Below are 20,807 nucleotides of genomic sequence, written 5' to 3' on the forward strand. Positions count from 1 at the left end.
CTGCTACTTTATTTGCATAACCAATTAATAACATTAACCAGAAGCAGATGGATGCTGAAATATAAATGTCATGGCTCTTTTAAAGGAATTAATATTAACAAAGCAGAATGTGGAATTTGCAGGCGGCTGGAAAGCTTTGGACTGTTTCAGCTGTGGCCTTCCTTCCAATCTGCATGACTTGTTTTTCTTCCTCATCTCTTCTTCCTATTGTACTCGGTCACAATGCCTGTTCCTCATTTCATGTTCATTTATCCTCACAGTTCAATAACTCCACTTTGCTGAACTGTTTTCCAGTCAACATTTCTGTTCATCGTCCTACAGCATCATAGGGATCATTGCATGTAGTGAATTACTTAATTATTATAGATCTTACCTATGTCTAGGACTACAGATACTAACGTTAAGCAACAAATGTAAAATAAATTATTTACTATTATTAAGACAAAATTATTTTATATCATTGGATTTTACCATTTGACATAAAAACAAAACTGAAAAAGATTGTCCCATTAATAATCTTGCCAATACACATAGATTGGTGCAAAGTTTAAAAAGATGATTTTGCCCTACATTATTTTTTTCCCAATGTTGATGATTAATTTCACAATATGTCTATTCAGCACCTCTTGTACAAAATTAAAATGGCATTATTATTATTGTGTCAATGTTAAACACCGTGTTATTCTAAATGTCAACATTTTAAATATTAAAGCAGTATAAAATAACAATTTTGAGAAGATTTGTAGCTCAGGGTGGGGTTCTAGATATAGTTTTGCTCACCGAACTGGAAGGTTCATTTCCAGACGTTTCGTCACCATACTAGGTAACATCTTCAGTGGGCCTCTGGGTGAAGCACTGCTGATAATTCCTGCTTTCGATTTAAAGAAACCCAAACATATAAGTAGAAAACATGAATTATCAGCAGTGCTTTGCCCATAGGCCCACTGAAGATGTTACCCAGTAGGGTGAAGAAACGTCTGGAAATGAGCCTTCCAGATCAGCGAACAAATCTACATCCAAAATAACAATGTAAAATAATATTCTGCCACCTTGGTGGTGATATTGATGGTGAGGGATGTACAGTGCAACAATTTAAAAATCCAGTGAATTCTGGGTGCCGATGGTTTTGTTGTACACTCTTAGAAACAGAGGCTGCTCTCTCCATTTTATTTATTTTTTTGGCAATGAATTGAAACTTGGAGGTTTAATTAAAATTAAATTACATTGAATTAAATTAAACAACCTTAAACAAGCAATATTGGATCTAGTAATGAGCAATGAAGCTGATTTAATTAGTGCCCTAATTAATCTGAGCATTGTCAAATAGTGATCATAACATGATTGAGTTTCATGTAGCATTTGCAAGAGATAGGTAATGATTGGATACAAGAAGTTTGGATTTAAGTAAGGCAGACTTTAATGGGATGAGGCAGAGACAGTTCACAGTAAACTGGGAAGTTCTGTTAATAAGTAAAACAACTGAGGAACAGTGGAGGATATTCAAAGAAACGTTTAATGCTATATAGAAACAGTGTGTACCCATGAGAAGGAAAAGCTCCACCTTGCAATAAAGACAGCCATGGACACCTAGGGAGGCAAGGGATAGCATGAAATTAAAATAAAGGGCTGATAAAAATGCAAAGACCAGTACAGATCCCACAGAGTGGGACCAATGCAAAGACCAACAAAGGACCACAAAATGACTACAACAGTGGCTAAAAGGATAATGAAAGGAAACTTGCAAGGGACATAGAAGGCAATAAGAGACAATTTGACAGCTAAATGAAGGACTGTGGCTGGTTAAGAGTATTAATGCCCCACTGAAGGCTGAGAGTCAATGAAAATAGGGAGATAGCAGACATACTGAACAATTATTTGCTTTAGTATTCACAGCAAAAAAAAGGATAGCTTGCTGAATGTCTCAAAAACATTAACAGAGGATCAAGGACAGGGTCTAAATAAAATGAGCTTACACATAACATCAATCATGCAGAAATGAATGAAACTGATGACTGACAAATCCCATGGACCTGATGAGTTCTATCCAAGGGTGTTAAAGGAGGTAGGAGAGCACATTGCAGATGCTCTAACCATAGTTTTTCAGAGTTCAAGAGTTCTACCTATGGATTGGAAATTTGCTCATGTCACTCCACTCTTTTAGAAGGTTGACAGAGAGGAAATAGGTAATTACAGACCAATTGGCCTGACATCTGTAGTGGAGAAATTGCTGGAATCTGTAATCAAAGATAGGGCAAGGGTTCATCTTGAAATATTTCAGTTAGTCAGGGAGAGTCAGCATGGATTCTTGAAGAGTAGATCATGCTGGACAATGCTCACAGAGTTTTGAAGAGGTGACAAAGATGCTGGACAGAGGTAAGTCCACAGATGTTATTTAAATGGACTTCCAGAATCCTTTTGATAAAGGCCTGCACAAGAGACTGTTAGCTTTGGTGGATGCCCATGAATTTAAGGGCAGGTTACTGACACGGATAGGAAATTGGCTGAGTGGCAGGAAACAGAAAGTAGGAATACTGAGGAACCTCAATTATCCGGCATTCGATTATCCCAACTTCAGACATTCCGTACAAGATCGCAAGGTCCTGAGGCTGAGCACAGGTTCACAAGGACAGGAGCTAGACTTAAGGGGTTATGTTATGGGGAGAGACTAGACAAATTAAGCCTTTATTCTCTAGGATTTAGTAGGTTAATGGATAATCTGATCGAGGTATTTAGGTTATTGAAAGGGAAAGAGAGTGTAGATAACAATAAACTATTTCCACTCTCTTAAGATTTTAGAACCGGGAGCATAGTCTAGAATTCAGGCCAGGCCATTCAGGAGAGATGTTAAAAAGCACATCTACACACAAAGAGTATTGGAGGTTTAGAACTCTCTTCCTCAAATGCTGGTTAATGCTAAATCAATTGTTATAGTTAGATCTGAGACAAACAAATGTTTATTAAGTAAGGGTAGTAAGGGAAATGGGCCCAAGGCAGGTATATGGAGTTAGGCCATAGATCAGCAATGATCTTATTGAATGGTGGAGATGGTTCGAAGGGCTAAATAGCCTACTACTCCTGTTCCTATATTTCTATGTCTGTAAACTAGGGTGGGAAGTTTAAATTGGGTAGAGTCTATAATACTGGTCAATTCACTATCAATCATGTTGCATTCTTGCCAAAGTTGATTTTAATCCAACTGTAGAGAGTAAACTGTCAAGGAAAACTGAAGAAAGCTGCTTCATAAGCAAGGACACAGATTTACATGGTGCTTTCAAAATGCACAAGATAAACAACCTTTTTCGAGTCACTGAGATGACAAGCATCACATTTGTCAATAAATGCCTTGAGTTGAATCTGAAATAAAGACAGAAAGTTCTGGAATTGCTTAATGAGTCAGGTATCATCTGTAGAAAGAGAAACACAGTTAACTCTTCAGGTCATGACTCAGAAAACCAACAGCAGGAAAGGCTACAGACAGGACCTTCAGAGATGGTCATGACAAGGGAGAACGCTCTGTTAAAAGGTCACAACCTGAAACTAAAGAGTTGGAGAACGTTGAACATGTAAAGAGGATCTTGATCCCAATTTTCTGCAAGCATTCCCATTACCATTCTCCTGGGAGTGGTGATCCACAACAAGCTTTCTTGGACTCTTCATGAGGACGCACTGGTTACATAGGCCCAACAACGTCTCTTCTTCCTCAGGCAACTGAAGAAATTTGGCATGACGGTGAATACCCTTGCCAACTTTTATAGGTGTGCCATCGAAAGGACTCTGTCTGGATGTATCACTACCTGGTATGGCAACTGTACCATTCAAGATCGGAGATGGTTACAGAGAGTGGTGAACTCAGCCCAGATAATCACAAAGGCCCACCTCCCATCTATAGAATCCATCCACCAGGCCCGTTGTCAAGGTAAGACTGCCAGCATTCTCAAAGATCCATCCCACCCTGGCAATGTTTTTCTACGATCTCTATCATTGGGGAGAAGGTACAGAAACCTGAGCACATGCACCAGTCGGTTTCATAACAGTTTCTACCCGACTGTTGTTAGAGTATTGAATGTACTCACAAACTCTTAACATTCATTTGTACATGTGTTTTTTGCTTTTGGCGCTGTTTACCTAGTATTTACTATCTATGCTACTTAACTATATGGTCTACCTGTATTGCTCGCAAAACAAAGCTTTCCACTGTGCATCAGTACAGGTGACAATAAATTCAATTCACTCAATTCATTCATACCATTTTAATGCTGTTCTATTTTATAGTAAACATGTCTTTCACCATATTGAGGCAGATGCTTCATTAATGAATTTAGATCAGACTTCCAGAGTTCAACACAGACTTCTCAGGGGTTGGGAAACCCAATAATGAAAGCGAGATGGGATCGACAGCTCCACAGGGTAATCTGCTTTTTATTGCAGTCTTTATGGACTAGGGAAAGCAGAAATGCTCTGCCCAAAATGCTTCCTGGCTACCAATCACTGCCTGTCTTTGTCCCCATGGCGACCGCCTTGTGCAGTCTGTGGTCTCTTCCTGTAGTTTTTCTGTGTTAGCAGCTGTCTATTTGGAATTAGATTGAATTTGAACATGTATCTTTGTGTAAATATGTTATTAAATTGTCCTTCAGATAAGGTGTTAAGAGATTCCACCTGCCCTGTCAGGTGAACATAAAAGATCTCATGACACTATCAAACTGTAGAGTCATTTATGGCACCAAAGGAGGCCATTTGTCCGATCATGCCTTTGCCAACACCTTGTGAAACAATCCAGTCAGTTCCACTCCCTCACTTCATTCCTGTAGCCCAGCAAGTTTATTTCCCTTAAAATCTCTTTTTGAAATGATTGATTGTTTCCACTTTCACCGCGCAGTATTAAGTTCCAGATCAAGAACACTCACAGTGGGAAAATAATTCTTTCTAACATCACCTCTCTGCTTTTCTCCCTATCATTTATGCCTAAGTGTTTCACCACACAATTCCTATATAAAATTTTTCTGTCATTTGTCTGTCCATATTGCTAGCCTACTTATATCCTGCTTTAGATAATCCTCATTGTCTGCCACTCCAAGGCAAATCTTGAAGTATTCCAAAACCCAGGTCATTTATGTACAACCCAAAAGTCAATAGCCCTGGCACTGAGCCTTTGAGTATACCAATGTTAATCATTCACCTGTCCAAAACACAACATCTAACATAACTCACTCTTTTTTGTTCTTAAGTCAATGTATTCTCTAATTTGATAGTGACCATCCGTAAATCGCAATTTTGTTAACGAGTCTTTTATGTGATACTTTGTCAAACACTTCCTTAAAATCCATATCAACAACATCCAAAGCATTCTCTTCACTATTTTCTGTTACTTCACTAAATATATGAATTAAATTAGTCCAGTATGACTGGACTTTTACAAATCCATGTTAGCCATCCTAATTAACCTAAACTTCACCAAGTACCTACTGAATTTTCTCCCCAGTTAAAGATGTCAAATCATTATCCACCACTGATGTTAAACTAACTGGCCTGCAGTTATACTTTATCCACGTTGACAGCTCCCCCATTTTAGTGTAGATTTAAAGATTAAAGTAAATTCTCCCATTATCTCTACTCCACTTCCTTTAGCAACCTGGCATGAAGGCCATTAGGCCCAAGGAACTTCTTACATTGTTATAGCCAGTCTTTCCACTGCCTCCTCTCTTTCAACTTCCACACTATTAATGGTCTCCACTATCTCAACTTCTAGCAATATTTTATAAAAATACTCCACTTAGTAAAGCCTGATATAAAATACTCTACTTAGTCAAGTCTGATATGAAAACCTTGCCCTGCAGCTCGAAAATTATAGTACTCTTTTGGACTGAACAGAATCCAGTGTCTCTTGCCTCCTGCTTCCTGCTTGCTGTTTACGTGCTGGAAGAAGATTTTCGTTCCCTTTTTTTATGTTGACAATCATTCTACTCTCACGTTTTATCAGATGCCTCCCAACATGTATTTGAACACAGACCTTAGATTGAATGCCTTCCAGAATATAGCCATGTACCATATCTTGCTGTGTTTTTGCCCTTTATATCTGATCTATGAGCAATAATTTTGTTAACTTGAAAGTGACATGAATCATATGCTTTCCTTTTATGTTTCATCATAACCTCTAAAGCCCTTATCATCCAAGGAGCCCTGTCCTTGTCTCCCTTATCTCTTGCCTTTGTTGAAAGGCATTATTATGTTATGTTTTTCCTGTCTGATTCCATTTTACCCTGACTAGATCCCTTCTCATCATACAAGATTGATCTTCCTCCAAAGTAGAAATTCTATATTTAATCACCTTCTGCATGTCTCCATTGCCAATTTTAAACCTAATGATGTAATGATCCCTGTTACCCAAATGCTCCCTCTCAGACACACCCCATTTCATTTCCCAACATCAGATCCAGTATTTGGGTTAAGAACATAAGACCATAACACCATAAGACACACGAGCAAAAATTAGTCCATTGAGTCTGCTCTGCCATTCAATCATGGCTGATAAGTTTCTCACCCTCATTCTCGCACTTTCTCCCCATAACCCTTGATCCCCTTGATACTCAGGAATCTATCTATCTCAGTCTTAAACATACTCAATGACCTGGCCTCCACAACGTTCTGTGGCAATGAATTCCATAGATTCACCACTCCCTGGCTGAAGAAGTTTCTCCTTACCTCCATTCTAAAAAGTCTTCCCTTTACTTTAAGGTTGTATCCTCAGGATCTGGTCTCTCCTGCCAATGGAAACATCTCAGTATCTACTTTGTCCAGAGTCGAAAATTGTGGCACCGGTCAGGCAGCATTTGAACAGCAGAAGAATCGACACTTCAGGCAGAAGCCCTTCAGCAGGAATTTTTCAGCCCATTCCTAATGAAGGGCTTATGCCCGAAACATCGATTCTCCTGCTCCTCGGATGCTGCCTGACCTGCTGTGCTTTTCCAGTGTCACACTTTTCGACTCTAATCTCCAGCATCTGCAGTCCTCACTTTCTCCTACTCTGTCCAGGCCATTCAGTATTCTGAATGTTTCAATTAGATGTCCCCATCCTTCTAAACTCCATCGAGTATAAATCCAGACTCCTCAAACATTCCTCATATGTTCAATTTTTCATTCCTGGGACCATTCCCATGAACTCCTCTGAACATGCTCCATGGCCATGAGATATGGGGCCCAAAACCGTGCACAATACTCCAAATGTGGTCTGAGCAGAGCCTTACAGAGCTCAGAAGTACACCCCTGCTTTTATATTCAAGTCCTCTCAAAATAAATGTCATCATTGCATTTGCCTTCCTAACTACTGACTCAACCTCCAAGTTTACCTTGAGAGAATCCTGGACTAGAACTCCCAAGTCTCTTTGCACTTCAGATTTCTGAATTTTCTCCCCATTTAGAAAATAGTCCATACCTCTATTCCTCCTACTAAACATCCTGATCAGTGAATTTCTTCTGAACACAAATTAGAAATTCATCCCCATCCTTTTGTTTACTCTGAATTTGATTTATTGTTGTCACATGTACCAAAATACAGTGAAAAGTATTGTTTAGTGTGCTATACAGGGAGATTGTACTACAAAGTGCATTAAGGTAGCAGAACAGAGAACAGAGAAGTTACAGAGAGAGAGAGAGAGAGATCAGAATTGACATTGCAATCTTCAAAGAAGTATGTGACCAAACGCAAGGTATCTCTGTTCTACAACACTGCCCAAGGCAATACTTTTAATTTTATAAGTCTTGCTTTGTTTGTTTTACCAATATGTAATACCTTCCCCTTATCTAAATTAAACTTTATTTGCCATTCCTTAGCACACTGACTCAACTGACCAAGATCACTTTGTAACCTTCTTCACTGTCCACTATACTGCTAATCTTGGTGTCATCTGCTAGCTTAATAATTATGTTTTCTATATTCTCATCTAAGTAATTTACACCAATGAGAAACATAAGTGTACCCAGCACTGATCGCTATGGAACACCACTGGTCACAGGTCTCCAGGCCAAAAAGCAACCCTCTGCCATTACACTCTGTCTCCTTTTGTTAACCCAATGCTTTTGCACATCTGTCATTCCAATGCAGCTTCTTTCCTCCATCACTCTCTCTCAATATTTAGAGTCCTCCTGATTTTATTCATGTCTCAGTAATCGTCATTAAAAATGATCTGCAAATGTATGTTCTCTTTATTTGAAATTTTAACTTTAAAAGGATTATTACCAAACAAATACACATTTTGTTTGTTGAAATGATCAAAACTCATCAGTACAACTTGCAAGAAATATGAAAGTAAAGGGAAACAAGTTATACCATCTGAGAGGAGAATATTGATTGGTTGGCAAATGGTTGGGGTGGGCGAGCAGACGGCAGCAAGGCCCCATTCTGCCCTCCAGGTGGCTGTCCCATTCACCGCTGACCTGCCAACATGGCATGAGGCCTGGTGAGGCATTAGGCTGCCTGCCTGCCCTCACCCTGATAGATTGGCTTCCCTCCCATTACAATTATTCAAAATGTAAAGGCACCTCCATCGCAGCTACCTTTCCATATTGGGGAAGTCCCAGCCTGGCTGCTCTGTTCCTCCTCACCTTTCTTTCATAAAGATCCCCACCCTTCTCTCCCCCCATAATTACTTTCCTGATCCAACCAAGACCTTGGTCATGGGAGCTCTGCCACTTGGACTTTCACCACTTCAAGTGGTGGTGTTGCTGCTGACCACTCTGACTGAGCTGGTATTTCCACCTGAAGCTCTTGTAGAAATTGCACCGCTGTCCAGTTAATACTCCCCAGAACACTAACTGGCTACACATATCAGTGAGGACGTGTTCCTGCAGAGTCTTCAGCTCCCAGCACAAGAAATCCTGACACCTGTAAAATTCTGCCCCTCAATTTCAAAAGACTTTATAATCAAAATGATAACCTTCAAAAGTCGATATTAGATGCTGTGATGTAAATCTGTATAGTAAATTGGCCCTTACTGAGACAAGAGGAGGGAACTGTCTTTTTATTGGTCTCTACTCTATGAGTCATAACAGAATTTTTAGCCAGTTCTCAGAATGTACAATCATGTATTTTCGCTGCATTAGATTTTGATTTTTTTTTTGAAAGTCATCAACTAGGTTGTTTTAATAAATACAAAATTATTGTGTAATGATAAAACAAAACTGATCCAATGAAGATGCTCAGACTTAGAATTTAAAAGGTTTTAAAAATCGTGCTTTTGACACTTGTAAGCATCTTACTCTTTGTTCCTGCTCACTGATCAATGGGCACGCAGCTTTGCAATTGAAGTGAGTACCTAGTATGCTTTCCTCTCCAATAAACAATTTAATATTGGTTGACTTTGACAGTTATCGATGCTTTGGTGAGGTTTGAGTGTTCATGCATTTCAGCACAGGAGGTGTTCCATTCAGCTGAAAATGAATGACAATTTCAAGACAACAGAATGTGTCTTTGGTGCAAGCTTGTTGACATAAGCTAATAGCACTAGTATTGACAGTTTTTTTTGTGTGTCTCTCAATGAGTGTTTGAAGAAGATTGTGATTAGATGGTGGAGATTTACTTTTCTTCAAATGAGTGATTTATTCCCTTTGATACTGCATGGACTCTAAAGAAAGTGCATTATTCTTTTTGGTCATGTAGGGTACATGATGGATATGGGATGGCATAAGGTTGCATGGGAGTATTGGAGGTGCCATGGACAATACATAGAGATATAGTGATTACATAGGGTAGCAGAGGGGAATCTGAAGTGCATAGTGGTTGGATGATGGATGATGAAAGTGAGGAGTAAGCGGTAGAGGCCTCTGAACCCTGTTAGGAGTCAATTGTTGTCATGCAATACAGTACATTTCCAACTTTTTCTTTAATTGTCAAAATCTTACAATCACAGAATGATCGGAGCACAAGAGGCCTTTCACCCATCAGGACTGTGCTAGCTGACTGATGGAGCAATTCTCAAAATTTCACTCCTACATCATCTCCTTATAGCCCTGCACATTCTTTCATTTAAGGTAATAATCTGACATGGAGCATGACTCTGTTTCGTCAGTTTCATGCAAAGTAATCGGAAGCTTTTGTAATGATAGCTGTGGTCATTATGAATTCTTAGCTTCAGCAGGTGGTTTACTGATTCAAGAATGATTGATATTTTTAAAAGGCAAATAACAGAATATGCCTGCAATATAGTTTCTTGTTTATTTACAAACCTAATAGGTACTGAAAAGGATTGCAAGTTTTTTTACATTCAATAAGATATTTTTCTTTACCCTGTACTTATGATAACTTATTTGAATTGCTCCTGATCAGCATTCAGCCTTAAACATTCACTCTCTCCCAACAAACTGTTTTCACAGCAAAGCAAATCAACCACAAAATGACAACAGCAACCCTTCCCCATCAATTTACAAACCTGTGCTCTCTATTACATAGAAGGACAAGGGCAGAGAATGCATGGAAAATCCATCATGTGCAAGCTCCCCTCCAAGCCAAGTACCATTCTGATCTGGAGCCATGTCACTATTCCTTAACTACTACTAGGTCAAAAGATTGCACTGTCTCTTAGACAGTGCAATCCAGATCTTAACCACTCATTGCATAATATCATTCCTAATAGCACTTTGGGTATACCAATGCCACATGGACTGCAATGGGTCCAGAAGTGATAGGTAATAAATGCTGTTCTGGCCAATGAAGCCAGCATCAAACAAATATGTTTCTAAAAGATCGGAGCAAAATGTATTTCTTCCCCCAAGAATTTTAAAATAATCCCCATTATATTTGCATGACTCATGAAGATTGTATATAGTGGATACTGGGTGAGTGGCTATGGTAACGACATGGATGGCAGGAATTTGGCATGGTAAATTTGAGGAAGCATTGTGTGGTATTCATATGAGTAAAGCATGAGGCTTCATGGAAATGGAATGTGCATGGAGATGGGGCTGGATTAGCTGGGGATTAATATAGGGGGTGATGAGATGAGGTCACATTGTCTATGACATAGGCAATTGAGGGGTCATGGAGTCATGTGGGGTGGGTGAGAGTTTGGTTTAAGAGTCTTTAAGTGAAGTTTGGAGCTAGTTTATATACCTCAGGCTCTCTGACTTCTGTATGAAAAGACAAAGCCACACACAGGTGGGTGTGCATTTCAGAATGGTTACATCACAGAAGAAGCATATTCCACCTACTGATTCCATATCACGGGTTTGTAAGAGCAGCTCACCGAGTCCCACTTCTCTGGCCGATCACTGAAATCTTGCAAATAATTTCTCTCACTGACTATTGAGTTCCCCTTTGAAATTAACAACTGAGTTTTCCTCCTTCACTCTCTTAGACAGTGCAATCCAGATCTTAACCACTCATTGCATAATATCATTTCTCCTCAAGTCTCCTTTGGGTCTAATCATTAATTTGCTTCCCCCAGTTCCATCAATTAAAACAATCTGTCTCCATATGCCTCTTGGAATCTCCTCTTTAGTTTCTCTTCTCTCAGGAGAACCGCCCCAGCTTCTCCGGTCTATTCCCACAACTGAAGGCTCTCATCCCTGGAGCCATTCTCTTTACTAAAACCTTCACAAGTGCAGTGACTAATATTGACACAATGCTCTAGTTTGTGTTGGACCAAATTTTATCATAAATTCTGGCTTTTGTACTCTCTATTTATAGAGCCCAGGAACTCAAAGGCTACTCTGACCATTTTCTCGAACTGCACTGCCACCTTCAATGGTTTGTGCACATTAGATTACTTACAGTGTGGAAACAGGCCCTTCAGCCCAACAAGTCCACACCGACCCGCCAAAGCGCAATCCACCCAGACTCATTCCCCTACATTTACCCCTTCACCTAACACTACGGACAATTTAGCATGGCCAATTCACCTGACCTGCACATCCTTGGACTGTGGGAGGAAACCGGAGCACCCGGAGGAAACCCACGCAGACACGGGGAGAATGTGCAAGCTCCACACAGTCAGTCGCCTGAGGCAGGAAATGAACCCGGGTCTCTGGTGCTGTGAGGCAGCAGTGCTAACCACTGTGCCACCGTGCCGCCCATATACCGAGGTAGGTATGTTGTTAGCAATATGTTTTTCAATTAGTCTGCTGGTCTCCATGTGTGACAGCCACCATGGAGTTGGTGGGGATTGAGGCAGGCAAGAAGGGCCTTGGGGACCTGCCTGGCCTTTATACCCCATATCCTCTTATGGCAGAGAGGGGATGGGGGCTATGGGGTATAAAGGCCAGGCAGGTCCCCAAGGACCTCCTTGCCTGCCTCAATCCCCACCAACTCCCCCAGCCCATGCTTTTTCGGTTTAAACTTTAAAATGTGTCAGAGAGGGGGTACTTCCATTTCAAAGACCCCCCTCGCTCACTCTCCATCACTGCCTCCAGTTCCTTTTGAGCTGGTAGGCCTCTGAGTGGCCCTGCAGGTTCCAGAGCTCTCCTACCAGCCTCATGTGCAGAGGGAGCATGCCCTCCACCATGAATTGGTGACTCAGGCCAATCACACCAACTACCTGTTTCTTACACAGTGTAGGCTCCTGACCCAAAACCTAATGGGAGGTGGGGTGGAGAGGGCGGCGGATTCGGAAGCCTGCAGGGAAGTTCCTGCTCACTGTTTTCCCAGCAGGGCAGTCTAGAACAGGCACTCATAATCTGGGTCAGCTACCTTGGACTGAGCTGAGAGAAATTTCTTGAGTTGTGAATCCTTGAAAATCTCCATGCCAGAAGGTTGCCCATGCTCAATCAATGTTTATTTAAAATGAGTACTGATCAACAATTAAGAACTGAAGAAAATGAAAGGGTATGGGTTTAGGACAGGAAAGTGGAGTTGATACAATTTCAGTCACAATCTTACTGAATGTGTGAGCATATTTGAAAGGCTGTATGGCCTAACTTTGCACCTATTTATCAGCTTTTAAATCACAAAGCTGGTGTCAAAATGAAACACTCAAACTGAGCAGAAAGGCAAAAGATCTCTGAATCTAAAATTATGTGGCTTTACATGAGACCAGAAGCGTCTTTTTACCGACAAAACAATAAACGTATAGAGCTGAATCTAACTGAAAATATTTAGTATTATGTTGACTCAGTATATTTATAAAAAGCTGTAATATAGTTATGTAAGAATGGATTTCAAACTTAGATGCTAAAACATGATGATAGATGATTAAATATTACATATGACATAAAAAGAGAAATTGCTGGAGAAACTCAAAGGGTCTGGCAGCATCTGTGGAAAGAGAAACAGGGTTAATGTTTCGAGTCCAGTATGACTTTTCTTCAGCACTCTGATCACACTGGACTCGAAATGTTAACTCCATTTCTCTCTTCACAGATACTGCCAGACCTGCTGGGTTTCTTCAGCACTTTCTGTGCTTCTTTCAGATTTCCAGCATCCGCAGCTTTTACTGTATAAAACATGCAGTTTCCATGCTTGAGAGATTCAGAAAAAGTCATTTATGGAATGCAGTTGTCAGCACTGGCCTATATTGGTTCCAATATTGGAGCAATAGCCTAGAATTTTGATTTATTATTTGGCAGGTTGACAAAAGAATGAGCAGAGTTTCTTTTCTAACTCAATTTTTTTTTGTCTAATTCAAGTGATTATTTGGAATGAGATTAAAGAAATTGAATGGAGTTTAAGATGGAAGAAACATGGCTCTACTTATTAATAGGAATGCACTTGATATGTTAAATATTACATTTTGTTCAAATCTTTATGCTATGATATATGAGGGATAGTATGGTTCATTATGGATAGTGGTTGGTAACAATATAATCACAGGAGTGGAATTCTCTTCACTGACTTGGAAACTGGAATAATACATTAGGACTTTTGTTCTCTAAATGTGATTGCTCTCCATCCAAACTCCTTAGACATCTCTTAGATTTAATTTAGTTGATTTGGCTTATCGCTCAGGTCAACTGGGATGTTACGAGTTTTCAAAATAAGAATGAATCACAAAGACATTACATTCTTTGGTGTGAAGTGAATATTTGTTCCCATCTCCACGTTTCCTGAATCCTGTCTCCCCCTCAATCTCCCTTGTGTTCACGGGGAGGTAGGGAGTCAGGAATGGCCAGTGGAAGTATAACAGCTGTAAAACCTAGAAGAATAGGTTTCTCAGAGGATTTGGTCAGAAAAAAAAACAGGGTTTTATTTTAATCCTTTGATTCTGTTGATTGAGAGTCTAGTTGGCTGTCGGATGATGTTTGAGATAGAAATACAATACTGTACTAATGTGCTCCTGACCTCAACCATGAAATCATGAGACAGTTGCTGCAGGGACCCTGCAACCAATTCAGTAAAGACACAGTAGAAGCCAGACCAGTGCTGGTAGGAAGACCTGCAACATCAGGCCACAGTCAGAGAACAGTGGGGAGGGAGGATGAGAGTGATTGGGGATATGGTGAGGGTCATCCATGGGAATGACTGTTGGTGAGGATTGTGGATAGACTGGGGGGGGTTGGGAGATGTGTGGTGGGTGCAGTGGATAAATTGTTCAGGGTGGAGAGTAAAAGGTAAAGCCACCATTGGCCCAAAAGGCTACAATCTCATTACAGAGAGACAACACTGGGGGTGGTTTATCCTGAGGATCACCACATCTCAGGCAAAGGATGAGGTTAAGAGAGAAAGTACTTCATGGTAACTTTCCCTGGTGCAGAAATTGATCTCATGCTGTTAGTATCATTCCGAATCACAAATCAGCTATCCAGCCAACTGAGCTAAGCATGCTTGTGGCATTGCATAGGAAGTGCTGGATAGATTGTAGGTAAGGAAACAAACTGTAAGAGGAGAGGAAGGCCATTAGAGCAAGGGATGCCCAACAGATATGGAATAGTGTGGAACAAATGGATAGATTGTGTGGAGGTCAGCGAGATTGGGTGGGAAGTGGATAGACTGGGTTTAGATAATTACATCAGGATGAGGAGGTGCTCAGATCCCCTTATGAGGGGTTTGTGTTGTGGATATATCATAGTGGGTTTATAGATAGTCCAGAGAGGCTGCAGAAACAGAATTGATCTGTTTATAGACCTCCAGGGGCCCGGCTGAAAACAATGGATAAACCAAAAGGAGAGTAACAGCAAGAGTTGGTGGGAGTGCTGGTTGTCATTGATAGACTGCAGGGACAGTAAATAGAGAAATACTGTGTGTGGTGATATCAGGAGGTGGCTAGAAAGTTTGGGGAACCTAACTGAGGGCTTCCAATTGTGAGCTACAGTTTGTTTGGAGTGGGGTGCTGGAGGAAAAGCACCACAAGCTGCGTCAGAAAGCATTTATTGTTACATCTGGCTGTTCTCATCTCCCTTCAGCTGCTGGGTTTGTTAAGCCCTGAGCAGCACAATCCACAGCAGCTAAGTTTAACACAGAGCCAAACTTGGAGGCATGCTGGTTCATTAAAATACTTGACTGGTGGGCCCACTTCCAATTAGTTGCCTGTCTCAATCTGTTCTGCTAAAACAAGAAGCAGGCACATTGGAAGTGGAGTGGTGTTGAGTTTATTATTTTTGAATACGTAACTGCCTCTTTTAGTCCTCTCTTATCTGCACTGAGGAGTTCAAGTGCCTCTAGTGTGTGGCTCTCTGATAATGGATAGTGTAGACACCATAGGTAGTTGAGCTTGAAGGATGACTAATGGCACAATGGTATAAGACAAGTGCTCTCCTGATCCATTACTTAGACAGGCAGTTATACCAGTCATGACAACACTCACTGAGCATCACTCACAGTCACAATATTTCTTTGACATTAACATAATTAGGCAAGTGATCAGAATCAATTCATTTTAAATTCCAATAATATAACTAGATAGCGTGACTATCACTTACCAGTCTCAGCTGTGGTGAAGTCCAGGACCTTATACTGATAGGCTTTTCCCACTTTAGTCTCCACTTGTGGTCGTTTGAGAGTTGAATAGATTTTGCCTGGGCTGTTTTCATCAGGCTTCTCCAGCTTTGGTAGGCCGCAACCCATTTTGGCAGATGCTAATTCAAAATAGAAAAGGACAGAAAAGTTACAAAATCAACAGTAGACCAGCATTAAATGACACCTTTTGATGCCTCTGGGGAACTTAATAAATTATAACCAAATAAATGGTTCACAAAAGGGATTAATCGAATTCATCAAAAATGTCAAATTCAGTTTGTTCAGTAGACTTTGTCTTTTGCAACACAGTTACAGATGTACAATTATTTATCAACATTAACAATGCAAAAAGTTTTCCACATTGGGTGCTCTCTATTTTAACTGTTTCTACTTTTTTAGTACACTTCACTAATTCAAAGTTACAATGGCTATAATTTCCTATACTGTTTTTGATAAATTATCACATGATCTGGAACACAACTATTTACCATTGGATTGCTTTAAAATAGAATTTGTTTATCACCACATTCTTAATTTGCAAAACTGAAAGTTGATCTTTTAATGAGTGATTTGTTTCTTCTATCTTAGCATATACTATATCATTGCTAATCTGTAAAGTCTAATAACTAAGAAGAATATGGAACAATACTAGAACGTACCACAGATTTTTACCCAAGATCTTTACAGATGCTGACATTTCCAGCATCTTCTGTTTCAATTGCCAATTTCTATTTGACAAAAAGACTGCTAGTAAAATTATATGTGGCTGGACTAAATACTAATTAAGTAGTGATAAAATCAGAACAGGAAGAATGAATTTACGCTCGTCTGAAAACCAAACAAGCAGATTAGACTCCTGATGAAGGGCTTTTGCCCGAAACGTCGATTTTCCTGCTCCTCGGATGCTGCCTGACCTGCTGTGCTTTTCCAGCACCACTCTAATCTAAGACCTGTGTTTTAATCCCTCAAGTCTGCACTTCTGAGTCACATTATTGACAGTGGAGACTCTAATTAACCCATAAGGTGCTGCAAATAAAGTTTTATAATTTGGTACCAATCTCAATTTTTCGATACAGTTCTAAAAAAAATTATGATGTGAGAATTTAAAACCCATTTCTTTAATGTCACGATGCAGGAGATATTCCTGAACAGTTGATTCAAACCAGCATAAAATGTGACACAATTCAAGAATCTGTTTGCTTGAAACATCTAAGAACATAAGAAACAGGAGCAGGAGGAGGTCACTTGGACCCTCCAGTTTGCATTGCCATTGGCTAAAATCATGGCTGATCCTCAAACTTAAACTCCATGTTCCTGCCCAATTTCCACATTCCTTGATTTCGTTAATATTTGAAAATCTATCCTGTCACCCATGAAAATCACCTATGCAAATGAACGTTTGCAACCTTCTGGGGTAGAGAAATACAAAGATTCACAACCCTTTGAATGAAAGGCTTTCTCCTAAACTCAGTCCAAAATCATTGTTTCCTTGTCCTGAGATTATGGGCCTCCACTCATTTCAGCACAAATATTAGGACTGGGCCTGCCTCTGCTTGGCTTATTGCCTTTAATATTTTAGCCAATGAACCTTTAATCATTATGAGGTGGGACATTTGCATCATCCAGGTGGAAGCCCAGGCTTTACAGAATCCACAGCTCTCTAATATCAGCAACACCATGCAGAGCAATGGACACTGCTGATACAGCACTGAGGACAGGGGAGGCAGTGGCTTAGTGGTATTATCACTAGATTGTGAATCCAGAAACCCAAGTCATGTTCCAGGGTTCTGGATTCTAGCAGATGGCAGAATTTGAATTCTTAAAAATCAGGAATTAAGAATCGAGTAATGACTCTGAAACCATTGCTTGGAAAACCTATCTGGTTCATTAATGTCTTTTCAGAAAGGAAACTGCCATCTTTATTTGACTCCAGATCCACAGCAATGTGATTGATTCTTCACTCCCTCTAGCTAGTTAGGAATGGGCAATAAATGTTGGTCCAGACAGCAAAACCCACATCCTGGGAATGAATTAAAAGGAAACCATTGAGGCATTCAGCAATGCACTGGAAACCCAGTTAAGTCCGGAGCTCAGTGGTGCCAGTTTGGAAGGCCATGACAATGGGGTGGGATGGTGAAGGTGCGTGTTAGGAAGGGTGGGAGGCAAAGAGTTGATGGAGGGAAGGAAAATTGAAAGTGCCTCAGTTTGGCACCACAGACACAGGAAAGAAGCACTGTCTCAGCTTTCATTGGCCATTGGTCTGCAAGGCCATATCTGCACATTGGCACAGGCCATGTGTGCAGTGACAGCATGAGCCATTTAAGGGCATTAATTGCCCACTTAATGGCCTCAACTGGACTATGGCAAAGCAGCCCACTGATGCGAACCCTACCCCATATAATATTGGGTATGGTGGGCACATCACTCATGGCATAGTACCACATTTTATGGAATGCTTTCCCACCCACAGGTGGTTCATAAAATCCAGCCCTTGTTCCTTTGCTCTAGACCCTCCAAGCAAAATCTCTGGGTCTGACATGTTTCAATCAGATCACCTCCTTTTCCATAGGCTAAAGGCCCATTCTACATAATCACTCCTCAGAGAACAAGTCGTTTATCACAGGAAACAATGTAATGATGCATTGTTGCGCCTCTAAAAGACAAGAAGAAACATTTTAAAATCTTTTTCTGAATTCTGAGTGGCTAAAGAAAGGCAAGTAGAATTTTCAGTGCCTATTGGTTAATGTTCGAGACCCTGTGGCAATTTTCACCAGGAAGATTTTCATTATTGAAACAGGCTGGGTAAAATTGGCCTGGACTTGCTTCAGCTTAATAGTTTGAAATGAGGGCTCTTGTGGTGTAGTGGTAGTGTCCCTACATCTGAGCAAGGAAGCCTATGTTCAAGTCCCACTGGCTCCAGAGGTGTGTCATAATATCTCCAAGCAAGTTAAATTAAAAAAATCTAAAAGCTTGAAACAAACTTTGTGCCATGTGGTGCTGTGATCATACAATGGTTAGTATTCTGTGTTGTGGCCACGGAAACCATGGTTCGTATCCAAGTAACAACAGTGACTATTCTTCACATTATAGGCTCTTGCAGTGGAGTGTTCAAGACCCACCTGCTCCAGAGGTGTGTTATATCATTATCAACAGGTTGTGTAAAAATATCGGAAAGGTCGAAAGGTAATTCAAGTAGGTTGCTGAAAACGAAAACAGCATTTGATTTAATAGATGGGGGCAACTATTTCCTCTGATGGGGGAAGCCAGAACCAGATCTTAAAATTAGGATTAACTCACTCAGCAGTAAAATCAAACAGTAATTTTGCACACAAAGGGTAGAGGAAATCTGGAATACTTTCCCCTAAAAAGTTGAGTAGTTTTTATATATGTATTGTTCTTTTCTTAGGTAAGTGCATCAAGAGTTATTATGAAATAATGAAAAGGAAAATTAAGTTGAGTCACTCTGACACAATTTGTGTAAGTGAAAAGATAGGACTGAGTTATAATTGCCTGTTCCAACATGACTACTGTAATTTTAAGCACATTAAAATGTGCATCATTGAATGTTACATGCCTGCTCCACCTGGTCCCACAAAGGGATTTCTACTTCTCATCCTCTTCCCCCAGGTTTGCACTCAGTGTCCTGCCTCAGCCAGAAATTTAAATTGAAGCTTGTGTTCTAATTATATCTCTGCTCTCTAATGAACAGATACGAAATATAACTGTGTGCGGTATTGATCCCCTTATTTAAGGAAGGATATCCACAAATTGAAGAACATTCAGAGAAGGCTTACCATACTAGCACCTGGAATGGGTGGGTATTCTTATGAGGAATGGTTGGGCTTGATCCACTAGAGTTTAGAAAAGTAGGGAGTGGCTTGATTGAAATATAAAATCCCGAGCTTCCTGTTTCTTCCTGTGGGAGAGTCTAGAACTAGACATCATTGTTTAAAAATCAGTTTGCCCATTTGAAATAGAAATTTGCCATTCTTTTTCTCTCAAAGGATCAAGGGTTTTTGGAACTCTCTTCTTAAAAAGTGGTGTGACAGAGTGCTTGAATATTTTTAAGGCAGAGCCTGTCAGAGGTTATCAGGGGCGAGTGAGAAAGAGAATTTAAGGTTGCAATGAGACCAGCCAAGATCTTGCTGAATGGGAGAGCAGGCTTGAGTTGCTGAACGGGCTAATCCTGCTCGTCCTCTGTAAGAATGTACAAACCTTGCAGCCTCAGCTGGTAAATGTCTCATTGCAAATGAGAAGCAGGATTTGGCAGGTCTTTCCACATCTAAGCAACCTGGGAGAATTTAACTGGCAGGCGGGTAAAGTTAAACCCACCTTCACGTTTGTGTTTAATATTGATTTTGTTGCCTGCTAAGTCATGATAGGAACCTGATAATAGATGCAACGGATTGAAATGGCATACTTATGTTGAACATAATAAAAATATCTCCAAAGGTGACTGCACAAGTCCCATTGTTTTTCATAAACAGCAGCTTGTAACAATTATTTTTGTATTCTTTTTCTTTCCTTAAGATTAACTTGTAAATAAAGTTATGATTATTTGTGTTCAGTGACTGATCACAGTTCTCCAATCTCATAGTAGATTGGCATTTTGGTCAGTTTTTGTTTATATCTGTCAGTTTACAAAACGCAAATAGGAATTCATACACCCTCAGAAGTCATCTTACTCATATAAGGTCAGTTTTTAATGTGTTGGTGCTGGTCTCTAGCTTAAGAGGAAATACTTCTTATACTCAGATATTCAAGTGGCAGTTCACATAATAAGGCATCAAATGTATTTTCAACACTTTAAAGTGTGGAATCTTTACTGTGAGATGCACAGAGCTCTGTGTAACAATGTTTTATCATCAGCTGCATTGTTGGTTTTGTTTTAGTTTTCAGTTAAATATGATCAAAACATTCTTGGTCTGAG

At 40.1% G+C, this 20,807-nt stretch overlaps 1 protein-coding gene across 2 annotated transcripts in view; it reads right to left on the bottom strand.

Moving 5' to 3' along the window:
- Window positions 1–20,807, bottom strand: part of LOC122549933 (raftlin-like) — a 103,514-nt gene that overhangs the window by 81,488 nt on the left and 1,219 nt on the right. The window contains exons 2-3 of one of the 2 annotated variants that reach the window (XM_043690176.1): window positions 19,672–19,793; window positions 15,841–15,996 (exon numbers count right to left, since the gene is read on the bottom strand). In XM_043690176.1, the coding sequence (XP_043546111.1) occupies window positions 15,841–15,985 (145 nt within the window). In that variant the 5' untranslated portion in view covers window positions 15,986–15,996; window positions 19,672–19,793. The remainder of the gene's footprint in view (window positions 1–15,840; window positions 15,997–19,671; window positions 19,794–20,807) is intronic. The other variant, XM_043690175.1, reaches the window with a different exon arrangement.

This window comes from Chiloscyllium plagiosum, chromosome 5 (genome assembly GCF_004010195.1).
Source record: "Chiloscyllium plagiosum isolate BGI_BamShark_2017 chromosome 5, ASM401019v2, whole genome shotgun sequence".
NCBI lineage: Eukaryota > Metazoa > Chordata > Chondrichthyes > Orectolobiformes > Hemiscylliidae > Chiloscyllium > Chiloscyllium plagiosum.